Genomic DNA, 16,121 nt, shown 5'->3' with positions numbered 1-16,121 from the left:
ATAATGAACTAAAGATGATAGATATATAGCAGATGCAAATATATATATCATATGGCCATGGCTCACATATCTCCACCAAATTAAGCTGCTGCTGCTGCCTGCACTGCAGTCAATTCTTGTGGGCCCCACTACATCATTAACTACCCGACCCGAATCCCACCATAACAACAATAATATCTTTCAATTTATTCAACTGTAACACAATACACAGATCCATATTTGCTTACAGAAGGTGTGATGTATATGTATTTGTTACATATGTAACAAACAATTGATTTTAGTTCATTCATATGATGGCTACTTCTTCTACTTCAATATCTCCTCAACTTCGTGCACACCCACCTTTTACTCCTGTAAGTTGTTTGATTCTTTTGGTTTTTGTTAGTTCACACTCAGACAGTCGTTTTGAACCAAAAAAAAGAGTCTATTAACTTTGAATGTTATTTGGTCAGAACGTTCGTAAAACACTAAGAATTGTCTAAGATGGTTGTTTTGAAAAAAAAAATAACACTTTGAAATTTGATTAGAATGTCCTATTTAAAAGGTGTTTCTGGTCAAACTTTTAAAACTATTGGTCAGAACAATCGTTTGGGTAATGTCCGGATTACCGTTTTGACAACAGACACAAAACTTTTAAAATTTCTAGTCAAAATGGTCATCCGCAAAACCAGACGAGTTTTGACCAAAAAAGTTAAAACTATTGAAATTATTAGTTAGAACGACGGTTTGACAATATTTGTACAATATTTTGACGGTCATTTGGATCACTGAAGGTCTAAAGTTCAAATTTTGATTAATACTGGTGAGAACGGTCGTTTGACAAATATCCTGATGACCGTTTTGATTATAGACAGTCAAACTTTAAAAATTTTTTGTCAAAACAATTGTTTGACCTCTATCCAGATGGCCATTTGAAAAGGTGTGGGATTAGATGTCAGACGGTGTGTGTATATAGTAGGCCGCAACGCGAATGGCTGGTTATAATTTTCATGTTTGCAGATTCAGGAATGTGAAAGAGAAGGAAAAGAAGAAGATGAATCATGCGAGCAAAATAGTGTAAAAGCTACACCAAGTGACCATTCAGAAACCAGCAAAGAATCATATTATGTTCATCAACCAACTCCTCTCCACCAAACCTCAAAATCCGCTGGCAAACCGTCGAAAAAGAGATCCGAATCACGCGATTCGGACGACCGAGGAGTGTCGTGTAACAAGTGCCGACCGGGCGTTCGGGAAAAGTTCTCGGTCGTCATTCCGCTCGACACTTCAACCGTTGGGCGTCACTCCAACGCTAGCCCGAACGGGTTATTCAAATCGATCTTTTCATCTCTCGTGAAAAAAAGTCCGAGATCCACGTCATCAGCCTCGGAGACCGAGGGACCGGGATTGACTCCGGTACGGTTAAACTCTTCATAAGTGTGTGTAAATGATGTCGTAAATAATAATATTGTATAATATACATTATAGTATTATATAGTATTATGCGTAACCCATATTTACATAATACTACTAATTACATATTGTGTCTAATAGGTCCCGGAAACCGAGGACCAATGGAAGGCCGCGGTGGCGGAACTTTCTCATAAGCTCATCCAAGCTACCAAAAAACGCGACGAAGCGATTCTAGAAGCCTCTAGATTAAAATACTCGATGGCCGAGCTCGAAAAGAAGCTCAACAAGCTTGAAATGTATTGTCATAACCTAAAGTCCGGACTTGATGATTGTGCCAACAAAACCGTGAAACACGAACCGATCAAGATCGGTAACCACGATCGTGTGATCGAGCATTTCCTTGTCTCGGTGTCGGAGTCCCGATCGTCAATGAGGCATCTTTGTCGCTCGTTGACTGTTCAACTCCCGCAAATAGATGGAGGGAAGCTATACGCCCGTATACAATTACTCCTCCAACCGTATGAAATCAAAGTGTCCGCATCGACAAACCCGAGAATTATTGTTATGTATCTTGAAGCTCTTTTAAACCGGGCGTTTTTCGAAGATTTTGAATCGGCCGGGTTTCAAAAATCCGGGTCGAATCGGACCCTAAACCCGATCCAAAAGTGTGAAGAGAATTTCAAATGTTTTATGAGATTAAAAGAGTTAAGTTGGGAAGAGGTTTTAAACAAAGGGACTAAACAGTTTAGTGAGGAGTTTAGTAAGTTTTGTGACCGGAAGATGAGTGAAGTGGTTAGTATGTTGGGGTGGACCCGGGCTTGGCCCGAACCGCTTTTGCAAGCCTTTTTTAGTGCGTCTAAAGCGGTCTGGTTGGCACACCTTTTGGCTAATTCGGTTCATCCGGGACTACCTATTTTTAGAGTGGATAAAGGGGTTCGGTTCGATTCAGTTTATATGGAGGATATGGGTGGGGACAATGTGAAGAAGTTTATGTCGCCTACGGTTCGAGTCATGGTTGAACCCGGGTTCTATATATATGGTAATGTGGTTAAGTGCAAGGTCATATGCAAGTACCATAACAATGTTTATTCAAGTGAAAAAACTTTATGAATATGATCAATTTGTTTTATGTTTGAATAGTAATTGGAATAGTGATGGTTTGCCTTTTGGGGTTTTGTCAACTAAAAAGTGATTTATTTATTTATTTTTCTTTTGTTTTTGGTTGGATTTTGTCTTGCATATTTGTTCTTGTTGATGAGTCTATGTGGCTTTTAGGAGAGAATAAACTATAAAGTGCCTTAATTTGGAATCCAAAATATGGTGATATGATTATGGTTTTTCTATTGGAGTTTTTTGAGAAGTTTGTCTTGGTTATTTTGATTGTCTTTTCTTTTGGAGTGAAATTGTACATTGTTTAAAGAAATATCCTTTTTTCTTATCATGGAAATGAAACATAATGACAAATATGGTACTTGTTCCATTCCAGAATGTTGGTCTTTTAACTTTTAATTTGAAAACATGTTAGAAATCAGCATCACACCAATACTATTTAAATTTTAAACATAAACTATAGAAGAAAATGTTAGCATTTCTTTTTTATATAAACTATAGAAGCCGCGTTGTTGGTGTGGGCGTGAAACCTTTTGCCTTCGATGTATCCACTATAGTAAAACTGTAAAACAAAGACAACAGTTGAAAATATAGTCGTAACATAACCAAACAAAAGAGAAATGACTCAAAGGGTATCGTATCGTGTTCAATTCGTTGTTAACTTGGCATCAATTCGGCCAATGTCGGCTTGTTACAACACAGGAACTCACTATGGTAAATGAAAAACAAACAAAATGAAATCGAAGTGATGATAAGGTTTGCTTTTTTTTTTTTTAAAGTTAAGCAATGTTGATGATCAAAGAAAAAATCAAATTGAGTAACATTTAAATATGCTGAAAACGTATATTACTTAAAATATAAAAGTAAAATTGAAATTTGAAAGAAAATTAATATTCGGGTATGCCACCCGAACCACTTAGGTTTGACCACACGAACCAAAGGAAACTTGTCACTGTTTTTTTAACAACGTTTGAAACTACCTCAGTTTCAAACGTCTATACCTCAGTTTCAACGTTTGAAACTTGTCACTACCGAGTGAGCTTTTATAAGACAAGATGTTAACCGTCTATACTGATTTTGACGCTCAAGAGCTGACTAATCCATGAATGCCATCAAGAAGGAAATCCACCACTGTGGAAAAACCCTCTTGAGTCAAGTTTCAAACCTAAGACTATAAGATCCCAAACATTAAATTATCACTCACATGCCATTGGACCAAAAAACCAACAACAGAATCTTGTCACTGTTCACGCAAAACTCCTCAATGTTACATGAGTTGGGTATTCAATCTTTGGTTAAGGTTGTTGAGAAATGTGTTTGGTCAAACCCGAAAAACACTACACAATGGTGTCTTTTTCCCGATTAAGGTTGAATTTTTCATGTCGAAAACATATCATTGGGTAGGGTGGCTTTGAAGGTTTAAAGACAAGTAGACATATACAATAGACAAAATCCTAAATTGGAATCTTGTTAATGTGTGTATTGGATAAGATAGAGGACGAGGAATCTCATGTGCTTCGATATTTGTCCACCTTTGTATCGTACTTGATTGTATTTTTGTACCTTCGTTACACCTTTTGTTTTATTTTGTGGTTTAGTAAGATATATGCTGGAATTTAAACTATATATATATTTTTTCTTTTATTTTGGAAAATAATAATAATAAGTTTTTTTTGTGGGGTCTGGTAGAGAGAGACGTGTCAAGCCCATTGGGAACAACCCTGCTGTTAAAGGACCCAAAGGCTTTGTTAAAGAACGTGACTTTCGGTTTCAAACTTTATTGTTAACTATTTGGATATTATTTCTACCAAGCGTGAATGAAATTAAGGGTGTCCGGGCCGTTAATCGGGTTGGGGTGGGCTTGATTCGGGTGGTTCGGTTAGACTGACGCCTACACTTCGAGTAAAGGGGTCTAGTAGGGATACTGGGTTGGTGATGCCGATGAAAGAAATAAAGAGGTTTACTTGAAATTAGTGTTATCAGAAAATTGTAAAAGTTACTAGCAATTTGATGGAGAGCCAATTCATGAGCTAGAGGACTCATTTATACCATAATGTGTAGTGTCAATTGTGTCGGGTTAGATATATAAAAATATATATTTTTATTTACTAAGAAGGTAATAATTTGACCTACAAACTCAAAACATAAAGATGAAAGATTTATCATAAGATAACCTAAGATTGACCTCACTCGATGAAAAATGTAAATATCGATTAAATTATTATCCAAGTAGCATTTTATGAGAATTACAAGCATCAAAAAGTAATTGGTGCATTACAAAGAATCAAAGATGATGCAAAACATGTAGTTCACTGCCTCGTTTTTTTGGGCAAAGGGATGAAAATGTCAAAGTCAAAATAATAGACTATCTTTGTGTTGTACAATAGTCATTACGGTTACGTGCATAGAAACATGTTAAACATGCAATTTCTCATTTTTCTCTTAACGTTTATTCCATACTAAGAAGAGCCTCACACGCTAACAAGAAAGGGCTTCTTAGAATTTAAACAAAATGTTTATTGTAAAATACATAATTCCCAGTTGATTGGCCCATTTTTATCTTAAGCCTGGAGCGTTTAAAACCGGACTTAATGAGGTTTTCACAAAGTATGGGTTTCTTCCTTAATGATGTTTTTTGTTGAGTTAGACATAAAGCATCAAAATCAGTATGAGTAATAAAAAAAAAATAAGTTTCCAAGACAAAGAGATGAAGAGTAGAGGTGCACAAATTGGGTTTTTTAAATACCCGGGTTCGGGTATGGAACCGGGTTCGGGTATGACTGGGTATTGGAAATCGGGTATTGGCAATACCCGGGTCGGGTTCGGGTCCAGGTTTTGTCTAAAAACCATACTCTATGCATCGGGTTTGGGTCGGGTATAGAACCGGGTATTCTAAAACCGGGTATTTGAATACCCTATTTCCGGGTATTGAATAAACCCTATTTTCAGTTTTTTTCGGGTTTTTACGGGCTTTTTCCTGGGTATTTTTCGGGTATAGATTGGATTTTTTAAGAGGTTGCACTTTTTTGGGGTATTTTAGGGTATTTTTCAGGTATTTTTTGGGTAATTTCGGATATAAATCAGGTATTTGAGAAACCCGGTTTCGGGTATTGGAGAAAACCGGTCCAGGTATTTGAGAAACCCGGTTTCGGGTATTGGAGAAAACCGGTTCTGGACCGGTTCCGGTTTTTGGGTATTACAGGGTATAAATCGGGTCTTGTTCCGGGTACGGGTTTTTGTACTGAAATGCATACCCTATCCGTGGGTAGGATCGGGTACGGGTTCGGGTATCAAAAACCCGGGTATTAAAAGAACCGGTTCCGGGTATTCTTTTCGGGTCCGGTTCTGGGTTCGGGTTTTTTTTATGCACCTCTGATGAAGAGGAGACAAAGCTTTAACATAAAAACAAAACAATGGGCTTAAGAAATAAGTGTGACCGTGTGGGCTCTTTGTATGCTGGACGATGGGCCAAGAAAGAGGTGAGGCCGTGACTTATTTATTATTTCAAATACACCAACACCACACATAGTTGTCAAACACATGTTATCTTAACCCAACACAATTAACACGACCATCCAACCATAACATGACATGTTAAATATTTCATTCAAATCTACAAGAGATATACTTTTCTATCATCTACTAATTCTAAAAAATATGATGATTTTGATCACATGAGCACGATTTTTATTTTTGGCATCAACATGAATTACGGTGGACGGATTGGTGTACATGGAGGTAGCGTTCTTCATCATCTCTTCAATCTTCATTTATGTAACGACACTCCTAGAATCGTGTGCTAACACTCCCTTGACCATTCAACCCGATTTTACATCATGTCGATTTCGTTGTGGCCTTCAACCCTTCATGCTTCGGGTAGTTACCCCGCTACGGCTTCACTTTGGCGGTACCCCGGGTCACCTCAGCTTTTCCTTTCTGTTTGAAAAAAGTAATAAAAGAAAAGGGCATATTGGTCATTTTCACAACAAAACCACCCGACCCGGCCCGCTACACCCTTCTATGTCGTACAACTCCGTCAAATAAACTTCCAAGCACGGGTCGGGTCGGGTCGCAACTAACCAAGTCAACCCATTTTCACTCAAACCTCTTCCATTTAACAATCCAATACTCTCTCTCTTCTTTCTCTCTCCTCGAACCACCGTCGAACTCACTGATTTCTCCGATCTGTGGTTTCCGTTCAACTTCCGGCCGTTGAATTAGCACCTATTCGAATCCACTATGTCGATGTCAGATTCCGATACGTCTTCTCAAGGAGGCATCGAGTATAAGAATCTGCGGCAAATTACTCGTGATCGTGAGTTCGTTTACCTATTTCTATCATATATATTGTTGTGATGGTGTATTAAGTTGATTTCTGTTCGTGATTAGGTTTATTAAGTTGTAATATAGCTGTAGTGTGTATTATTGTGTGAATTGATTAGGAACGGAACTTATGAAGGTGTGTTATTGTGATTGATTTCACTTATCGAACGGTATAGGATAGTGCTTATGCTTATACTTACTGCTTGAGACTTGAAAGTTAAGGATATCGTATGCAAATCTAATTAACTATTAGCTATTCGAATCAACTATGCTGATGTCGGATTCGGATACGCCTTCTCAAGGAGGCATCGAGTATAAGAATCTGAGGCAAATTACTCGTGATCGTGAGTTCGTTTACCTATTTCTATCATATATTTGTTTATAATTATGTATTTGCTTATTTTAAGTTGATTTGTGTTTGTGATTTTAGGTTTATTATTAAGTTGTTAATATAGCTGTAGTGTGTGCATATTATGACGTTGTGTTTATGAGGTTAATTTCACTTAGCGAATGGTATAGGATAGTGCTTGTGCTTATACTTACGGCTTGAGAGTTGATAACTGAGGATATCGTTTGTAAACCTAATCGTAAAAGAGAGTCAAATTACTGTGGATTACTAGACGTGTAATTAGCCAGTTTAGATTTGTAGTATGAATTCTCATAGGCCTGTAAACGAACCAAATTGAATGTTCATGAACTGTTTGGCTGGTAGTTTGTTTATATAACAAACAAACAGACACAGACACTTTTGTTTGTTCATTTACTTGAACGAACATTAACACATGTGTTATTCGTTCATTTATGTTCGTTAATGGCCGTTTATGTTTGTTTAGTTACGTTCGTTTAAATTTCAGTAAATACATAGGTAGGTTGTTTATATAAATATAAACATAAAAGAGGCTTGTTTAAATCTAAACCACTAGTATAGATGTGTTTTTGGATGAATCGTGATGTATTAGACTTGCTCGTTTTTGTATGTTAATGTTAGGTCAATTGTGTTCATTTATGTTCAATTATGTTTGTTTAAGTTTGTTTATATATCTGTAGTGTGTGTTTTTTTGCCTTAATTGATTAGATAGAGGATACTGCTGATGCTTATACTTATTGAGACGTGAAGATTAGGAAATCGTTTGTGAACCTGATGTGTGAGTCGTTCTAGGTTTAAATTGTTAATTGTACAAAATAGTTCAAATCAGTGTATTACTAGACATGCCATTAGCGATTTTAGATTCATTGTATGAGCTCTCATAAAGCATCTAGTTTATGTATTTGTATGATATAGGATGCTTCTCATGCTTATACTGCTTGAGACTTGAAGATTAAGGAAATCGTTTGTAAGCGTGACGTGTGAGTTGTTCTAGGTTTAAATTGTTAATTGGAAAAAATAGGTCAAAGCACTGTATAACTAGATATGTAATTAGCGAGGTTGGATTCATAGTATGAATTCTCATAAAACATGACGAGACTGTTATTTGTGGTTTTGTTAAGCTTAATCAAGTAGTAAGTAGTATTAGTGAAGCTCTACAGTTTGATTTTTGTTAGGATTGGTGTATGTAGGGCTGTTATCGAACCAAACCGAACATGGCCTTGTTCATGTTAGTTCATTAAGCTTTTACTGGACAAGCAAACGATGTTACAAACAGCTAACCCGAACGAAAGTTATTGTTCGTGTTCGTTCATTAAGGAAATGAACTTGAGCGTGAACATTTCACTAACACAAACGCGGACACAAATGAACACAAACAATGTTTTTTTTATTTGACTATCTGAGGATTGTTAGTGTCAACGGTTCGGTCTGGCAACCAAGTTTGTGTTGGTGTTTTTTTAACATTCATACTCATATGTTAATTTACACACACACACACACATGTACATATATATATATATTAATCATGTATACTTTTTGTATTATACTTAATAATTTTGCTTAAATCTATATGGTAGTAAGATTATAAAAGTCATTAAAAATATTAAAAACCTTTAATGAACAAACATAAACGGACATAAACGAACACATTATCGAACGCTCACAAACACAATTGAATGAACATGACCTCTGTTCGAGTTCGCTCATTTATTAAACAAACGAACATAAACAAATTTCCTGCGTAACGTTGGGTTCTTTTCAACCCTAGGTGTATGAGATTTAATAAGGTTGCAATCTGAGGTTTATTCTGGTCATATAAGATGCTTCTAGGGCTTCCAGTAGTGAAGATTGCTCATGCACATGTTCATTTCGGGCCTCCGGCACTAGATATACTGGGCTTTTTCTCAATGCATGAATATAAAACAAAGGGCATTCTTTATAACTTGAAGAATGCTTGAATAACACCAAATCCAAATCGAGTTAAATTATTAAAATAAGTTAATAAATAATTGGATTTAAATTTCAGTAGATGTATCAAGTTTTTAGTGAGAATACTGGAAGAAGGTAATGCTTGTTGCATGAGTTTTTACAAAGCACCATTTAAGTAAAAATAATTTGATATTTCATAATGATGATTGTAAGAAGGAATGTTCATGAGAGGATGTTGGACTGTAATTGAGTTTTTGAAGAACTAAGGAAATTGAAGTAACTTAGTTGAATCAAGTTTATATTAATAATATTATTATAGGAAAACTTTTCTTTTTTATTTTGATTTCGGTTTCTAATTTGTCTGGTTAAAAAACTATATTTATTGAAGTTGAATTGGAAAAGGCCCGACTGTTTCACACATATTACTGTATTCGTGGTAGAAAATGAGCTTGAGCCTTGAGCTTTAAGATACTTGGTAGTTCAGATGTGAATGGGCCAGTTATGAGTTTTTGCTACAATGTAACAATCTTCTGTATAGACAGTTGAGCACCACACATGAATATCACATGGCTTAAAGCATTGCTGATTTTATCCAATTTTTTTATTTTTTGGCATTGCTGAAGACCTATCCTATCTGTTAGAAGACCTGAGATATGTGATAGATTTTAATCCATTTGGTTAATGCCTATATGCTGACATGAAGGGTTGCTAACAAAGTCACTCCATAGAGCAAAACATCCTAGTAGAAAACAAAAGCAACAATGTCATGAATACTCTTGGTCGGTGCTATTGACTGTTAATATCTTTTACTTGAGTCTTCAGTCTTGATCCATCTCATTAATGTTTCCCCTCATCTGTTTTTGTCAGAAAACAGTGAAATAACCAGGGTTTGAATTAATTGTTAGAAGTTTTTAGGTCTATATATCATTAGTTGGTTTTAAATATACTCAATGATCAGATTCACTAGCTTTGTTTGATATCAGGACCAGTTAGTTACTTATATATTGGTTATGTGTAGTCTGATTTCAAAACTATGGCGGTTGACTGAGTAATTTACTGACTGCAGGATTATTGTATGAAATGCTTAGGTCGGCCAAAAGACCGGATTCAAAATCAAATTGGAAGGTATGCAACTCATAGTCATGATTTTATTGATCTAAGATTGGTATTTAAAATCTCGAAATTCATTACTTGTAAACATGGAGTAAATTATCATGGCCACACTTTGATTATAATTGGAATTGTTTAAATGAGATGAGGTTATGCCCCATGGTATTTCTCAGTTTCTTTATTGAACTAATAGTTTTTATCTTATTACAAATCTGCTCTTATTTTTTCTTTTAAAATTTCGCTTGCTGACATTTTTGATTAGGTATTGATCATGGATAAAGTGACTGTAAAAATTATGTCATGCTCGTGCAAAATGGCGGATATCACAGACGAAGGAGTTTCATGTAAGGCGCATCTCAGAAAGTTTGAATTCTTTATTCTTAATCTTTACTATAATTGCATTATTTACTTTCACATGGTTCTTTTAATGCTTGGCTGCTTGCAACCACTTCATTGCCCATACTTTTATTTGGATTTAACATTCTCAGCAATCTTTTCATTTTCTTATAACTATTCCAAAAGCTTAAACCTATCCTCTTTTTTATAAAAAAAAAGCTTACATCTTTATGAATACATCTGAAATTGCAATTCATGTAAATGATAAATACAACACTATAATTGCCCATCATTATTGACTGTGGTCAAATCGTAACGAGTAATGATTTATGTTTTCTTTCTGTAGTGGTGGAAGATATAAACAAGAGAAGACAGCCACTGCCCACTATGGACGCAGTGTACTACATACAGCCAACGAAAGAGAAGTAATTTAAATTCTTTTACTTAATATTTTTCCCTGTTTTTCTTTCTTTACATATAGTATTAAGTTTTAGATCTGTAATACATAACTTGTATATTGAAATGCAGTGTTCGTATGCTGCTATCTGACATGGCTGGAAGGACACCTCTTTATAGAGAGTATGTGAAATATCATAGGCCTTCTTTCACGTTTCATTTTTGCATCTCATCATGAAAATATGATGTTTAAATCTTTGTATGGTTCCTTAATATTTGTTTTATTTCTCTTTTCAGTGCGTACGTCTTCTTCAGCTCTACTGTCCCAAAAGAATTGGTTAATTACATAAAAAAGGAGCAAAGTATAAAATCTCGTTTACGTGCTATGAAAGAGGCATAAGCTCACTTTTAATCTTTGTTCTTTATATAAGTATATTTCATAGTTGCATACTTGTATTTACTTTAGATGTAAATTTGCAGATGAATTTGGAGTACTTTGCCATTGATAGCCAGGTATCTGATGCTGATATTGCTATTATTTTTATTATTGTTGTTGATTTTCTTATTATTCATATTATTATTATTATTATCATCATTATTTTATTATTATTATTATTATTATTATAATATTGCTGCTTTGTGGTTTTGACAATAAATTATTTTTTTACGAGACAGTGTTTTATAACTGATAACACAATGGCTTTGGAAGAGCTTTATGGGAATGAGGAAATGACCCGTAAAGGAGATGAGTGCTTAAATATGATGGCCAACCGTATTGCAACCGTGTTTGCTTCATTATTGGTATGCAGTTATCCCCTTCGTAATGCTATCAAGGCTGAAGGAATCTAACATTAGATGTGAAACCTCTTTCTTTTTCTAATTTTTTATAAACACTTGTTAGGAATTCCCGTTCGTGCATTACCGTGCTGCCAAATCTCTCGATCCCACCACAATGACCACGATTCGCGATTTGATCCCTACAAAGCTCGCTGCAGCTGTTTGGAATTGTCTTATGAAGTATAAATCTCTCAAAAGTTTCAACTTTCCTCAGACAGAAACGTGCGAGTTGCTCATTCTGGATAGATCAATAGACCCGGTATGTTTCTTTAGGCTTGCAACGGATTGAACCAACACGAATGGAGCATGTTCATGTTAGTGTTTGCTCGTTTGATTTTAACCAAACATTAACAACTAAACGAACGCAGTTTTTTGTTCGTGTTCGTTTGTTAAGAACATGAACGTGTTCGTGTTTGTTTATGTTCGTTCGTTAACAGAATAAATGAGCGGTTCACTAACGTAAATAAGCGAACGAACAGTCACAAACTTAAATGAGAACATAACTAAACATAGATGAACGGACATAACTAAGCTAAACCAATTAAAAGTAAATGTGAACAACACTGTGTTGGAGCGAAAAAGCTACTGTAACTAAATAACTTGCAATGGGCCAAAAAAATTCAAAAGAATGTATAAGGAATGTGGACGAAAGAACTTAAAAGAAAAGTAAAATAACGGACATACATAATGCAACCAACAAACATAAACGAATTTTAATGAACAAATGTAGACATGTGTTCATATTCGTTCGTTTCACTAAACAAACAAAAAGTTTTGTTCAAGTTGTTCGTTTATTAAATAAACAAACATAATCGAACTTCCTGCCAAACGGTTTGTTAAATGTTCGGTAAATCTACAGGCCTGTGTATCTTACTTAACCGGTTACGATTTTCTTCCTGTAATATATTGATTTTAATATTATCATCTTGTAGATTGCTCCTATCATTCATGAATGGACATATGATGCCATGTGCCATGATTTACTAAATATGGATGGAAATAAATATGTTCACGAGGTTAGTTTATCATTCTGGGCATGGATTGTTCACCAAGTTTTGTCTTTTTTATTTTACTACTATATATCAAGTAACTATATTACTTAGGTTGCAAGCAAAACAGGTGGGCTGCCTGAAAAGAAAGAAGTCCTTCTAGAAGATCATGATCCCGTGTGGCTAGAGCTCCGTCATTCACATATAGCAGATGTATGTCCTATTTTTTATTATTTAGTTTTTGTAGTTATGAGCAGGTGCTTGCAAATGGTTTTTGATAATCTTGTATTTTCAGGCTAGTGAACGGTTGCATGATAAGATGACAAGCTTTGTGTCCAAAAATAAAGCTGCACAGATGCATGGTTCAAGGTCTGTATAATGATTGTTATGAAAATTCTTAAAACTTATTTAGAAGTTAATTAAAACTTTTTATTTTGCATAGAGGCGGTGGTGAGTTATCAACCCGAGACTTGCAAAAGATGGTTCAAGCATTGCCACAGTATAGTGAACAAATCGACAAACTATCCCTTCATGTTGATGTAAGTTCACACAATATATCACTTTTCCAAATTCCAATTGCACCCTCTATTACCAATATGATTGCAACAGATTGCTGCAAAGATTAATAGCATTATAAGGGAGTCGGGGCTTAAAGAAGTGGGGCAACTAGAACAAGACCTTGTGTTTGGAGATGCAGGAACTAAAGAAGTCATCAACTTCCTGAGAACAAAACCGGTGAGTTATAATTTTAAAACGTTATCTAGTTTAATCAATACCACAAACATCGTATGTATGTTCATTATGTTTCTGAGCTGTTGCCTAATGCAGGATGCTCCACGTGAAAGTAAACTGAGATTATTAATGATGTATGCAGCAACTCATCCAGATAAATATGACAGTGACAAACTTGCAAAGTTAATGGAGGTTAGTTTCATACTTACGATATATTGTTATTATGGAAATTAGAGGAACTGTGTTTATGAATTATGGAAATTGATTGTGTATGTTTTGCAGTTAGCAAGACTCCCTTCTGACGATATGAATGCTGTATACAATATGAGATTTTTGGAGGGATCATCAGAATCTAAAAAGAGTTCAATCAGTGCTTTTTCTTTAAAGTTTGATGTTCACAAGGTAAATGCATAGTTCTGTTAAGCCGGCAAACTGGTCGGGTCAGGCGGGTTCGGGTGACCAGTGAAAACGGGTTCTGAACTAATTGAATTCGGGTTAAAATTGGCTGTTTCAAAAGTATACCAATTTGGTTCTGGTCAAAGCGGATTCGACACGAAAAACTGACTAAATAAACATAGAAATGCACTTTTATATCTGAATGTCATTTCTTATTATTAATTCAGAAAAGGCCTGGGTTAAGAAAAGACCGTGTTGGTGAAGAATCAACTTGGCAGTTATCACGGTTTTATCCAATGATTGAGGTATGAACTTCTTTTTATTATTCTATTATCTTTTCTCATTAACAGAAATAACCAACTAAAGCACACATCACCTGCCAGGAACTAATCGAAAAGCTTAGCAAAAACGAACTACCAAAAAATGATTACCCGTGTATGAATGATCCAAGTCCCACTTTTCATGGGCGATCACAGCCTGAGTCGACAAGTATGGTTGATGCGCCACCTGCTCATTCAATGAGATCAAGACGTCCAGCAACATGGGCCCGGCCCCGAGATTCTGATGACGGATATTCAAGGTCCGTCTTTATTGTTATTATATTATTAATTAAAATAGCTAGTTTCATACTTCCATTGTTATTTAAGAAAGCTGTAAAACTAAAGCTGACCCTTTTGCCCCTTTGTTGCAGTGATTCTGTTTTGAGGCATGCATCCAGTGATTTTAAAAAAATGGGTCGACGTATTTTTGTTTTTATTGTCGGTGGAGCAACAAGATCAGAAGTAAGTATTTTCTATTTTTTTTAAATAAATGATCCGTTTTTAAGCCTAACATAACAAACCTTAAATTACATCTCATTGCTCTCAGCTGCGGGTTTGTCACAAGTTGACAAATAAATTAAAGAGAGAAGTTGTTCTAGGTTCTTCCAGTCTTGACGATCCTCCACAATTCATCACGGTCAGTAATTATGTCCTTAAATTTATAAAAACTTGACAAATAGGTTCTTCTTTGCTCGTGTGAATTGTTTGTTGGTTAATATACGTTTAACATGAATTTGCAGAAACTTAAGCTGTTGACTGCGAATGAACTCTCGTTGGATGATCTTGAAATTTAGTGATGCATTTGTGGTTGTTGCGTGGTTTTCGGTTTGTAATCATCAATTCAAGTCACTTATCTCTAGTATTTCTGCTATTTGACAACTGATGTAATATTTATATCTCGAACATCTTAAACTTCAGGTTTTGCTTTTAACATTGTGCCCCCCTTGGCTTTAGCAGGTGTGCTTATACAGTTTAAAAGATGATTGGATGTGAATAATTGGCTGACCATAACTTGTGTTCGTATCGTTAATATTCATTCCGTTTATCGTTTGCCTAATTGAAACTCAGCTCGTTGTCAATTCGAGGCTTCAAGCTCATGTGACGGACTTAATATCAGTTTTGCTTCATATAATCTTTATATTGATATAATCTAGTTAATAAGTGGCTAAAAAAGGAAGGGTGAAAGTTGGTGGAACATATGCTTTTGAAAATAGGAGTCATCACAAGTGAGACCACTTTTAGATGACTAGATTCCATCCTTTATGACTAAAGCTACATAAATAGTTTTGCATCTATTTTTTTTAACTCATGTCTGGCTTTATTTCCATACAAATCTACCACTTTCTTGTGCGATTTTTTTAAGTTATTTTAAGGGCCGAGCCCAGTTTGATTCAGTTTGGTTCGGTTATTAGGCGAAACCGAAGTTATCGATTTTTTAATATACAATTCGTTCATTTTTCTGTTTGGTTATAGTTGGTTTCTTTTTTCTTCTAGTTATGCGTAGACATTGCAAAAAAATTTTAAAACCGAAAGCGATGATTTTAAGTTTGTAAAAGCGAATTAGATTATCACATATATATTCAACTAGTTTTTTACCCGGCGCGTTTGCGCCGGCAGGTCAGTAAATCCGAACTATGGTAAAACCCAAACATTATCGGTCCTGAGTGTTGAGGCAGTAAGTCAACTTGAATTCGGTCGGTTTCGGTTACGTGTGTTATTGTACGAGAACCATAACAAAAAAAGTTATAAAAATTGAGGTGGACCAATGAGGTGGTGTCGGTCGGTAAAACTTGAGTGTTGGTAAAACCCAAGCGTTGAGGCGGCGAATCTATGCAAATTTGGCCAGTTTCGTTCGCGTTCGTTACGAAACCGAAACTAAATAAA

The 16,121-nt window shown here is 35.4% G+C and overlaps 2 protein-coding genes across 2 annotated transcripts; both read left to right on the top strand.

Moving 5' to 3' along the window:
- Positions 1 to 293: 293 nt before the first annotated feature.
- LOC143558911 (IRK-interacting protein-like) lies at positions 294 to 2,556 on the top strand. Its single transcript, XM_077047648.1, has 3 exons — positions 294 to 353; positions 1,000 to 1,395; positions 1,534 to 2,556. The coding sequence occupies exons 1-3, from the start codon at positions 294 to 296 to the stop codon at positions 2,500 to 2,502; spliced, it is 1,425 nt and encodes a 474-aa protein (XP_076903763.1). The 3' UTR covers positions 2,503 to 2,556.
- Positions 2,557 to 7,080: 4,524 nt separating this feature from the next.
- Positions 7,081 to 15,096, top strand: LOC143558902 (SNARE-interacting protein KEULE-like). The gene is made up of 21 exons (XM_077047642.1): positions 7,081 to 7,169; positions 10,188 to 10,246; positions 10,494 to 10,575; positions 10,914 to 10,992; positions 11,096 to 11,146; positions 11,261 to 11,357; positions 11,444 to 11,476; positions 11,639 to 11,764; positions 11,865 to 12,059; positions 12,733 to 12,816; positions 12,904 to 13,002; positions 13,085 to 13,158; positions 13,232 to 13,328; positions 13,399 to 13,524; positions 13,618 to 13,713; positions 13,804 to 13,923; positions 14,145 to 14,222; positions 14,301 to 14,497; positions 14,609 to 14,699; positions 14,785 to 14,874; positions 14,978 to 15,096. Exons 1-21 carry the CDS (start codon positions 7,094 to 7,096, stop codon positions 15,029 to 15,031), a joined length of 2,004 nt encoding a protein of 667 aa, XP_076903757.1. The 5' UTR covers positions 7,081 to 7,093; the 3' UTR covers positions 15,032 to 15,096.
- Positions 15,097 to 16,121: the final 1,025 nt, after the last annotated feature.

This window comes from Bidens hawaiensis, unplaced genomic scaffold (genome assembly GCF_021521415.1).
Source record: "Bidens hawaiensis isolate Kalapana, Puna unplaced genomic scaffold, B.hawaiensis_p1.1 tig00019670_1, whole genome shotgun sequence".
Lineage (NCBI taxonomy): Eukaryota > Viridiplantae > Streptophyta > Magnoliopsida > Asterales > Asteraceae > Bidens > Bidens hawaiensis.
Note: the sequence above shows the minus strand (reverse complement) of the source record. Positions and strands in the feature narration are given on the sequence as shown.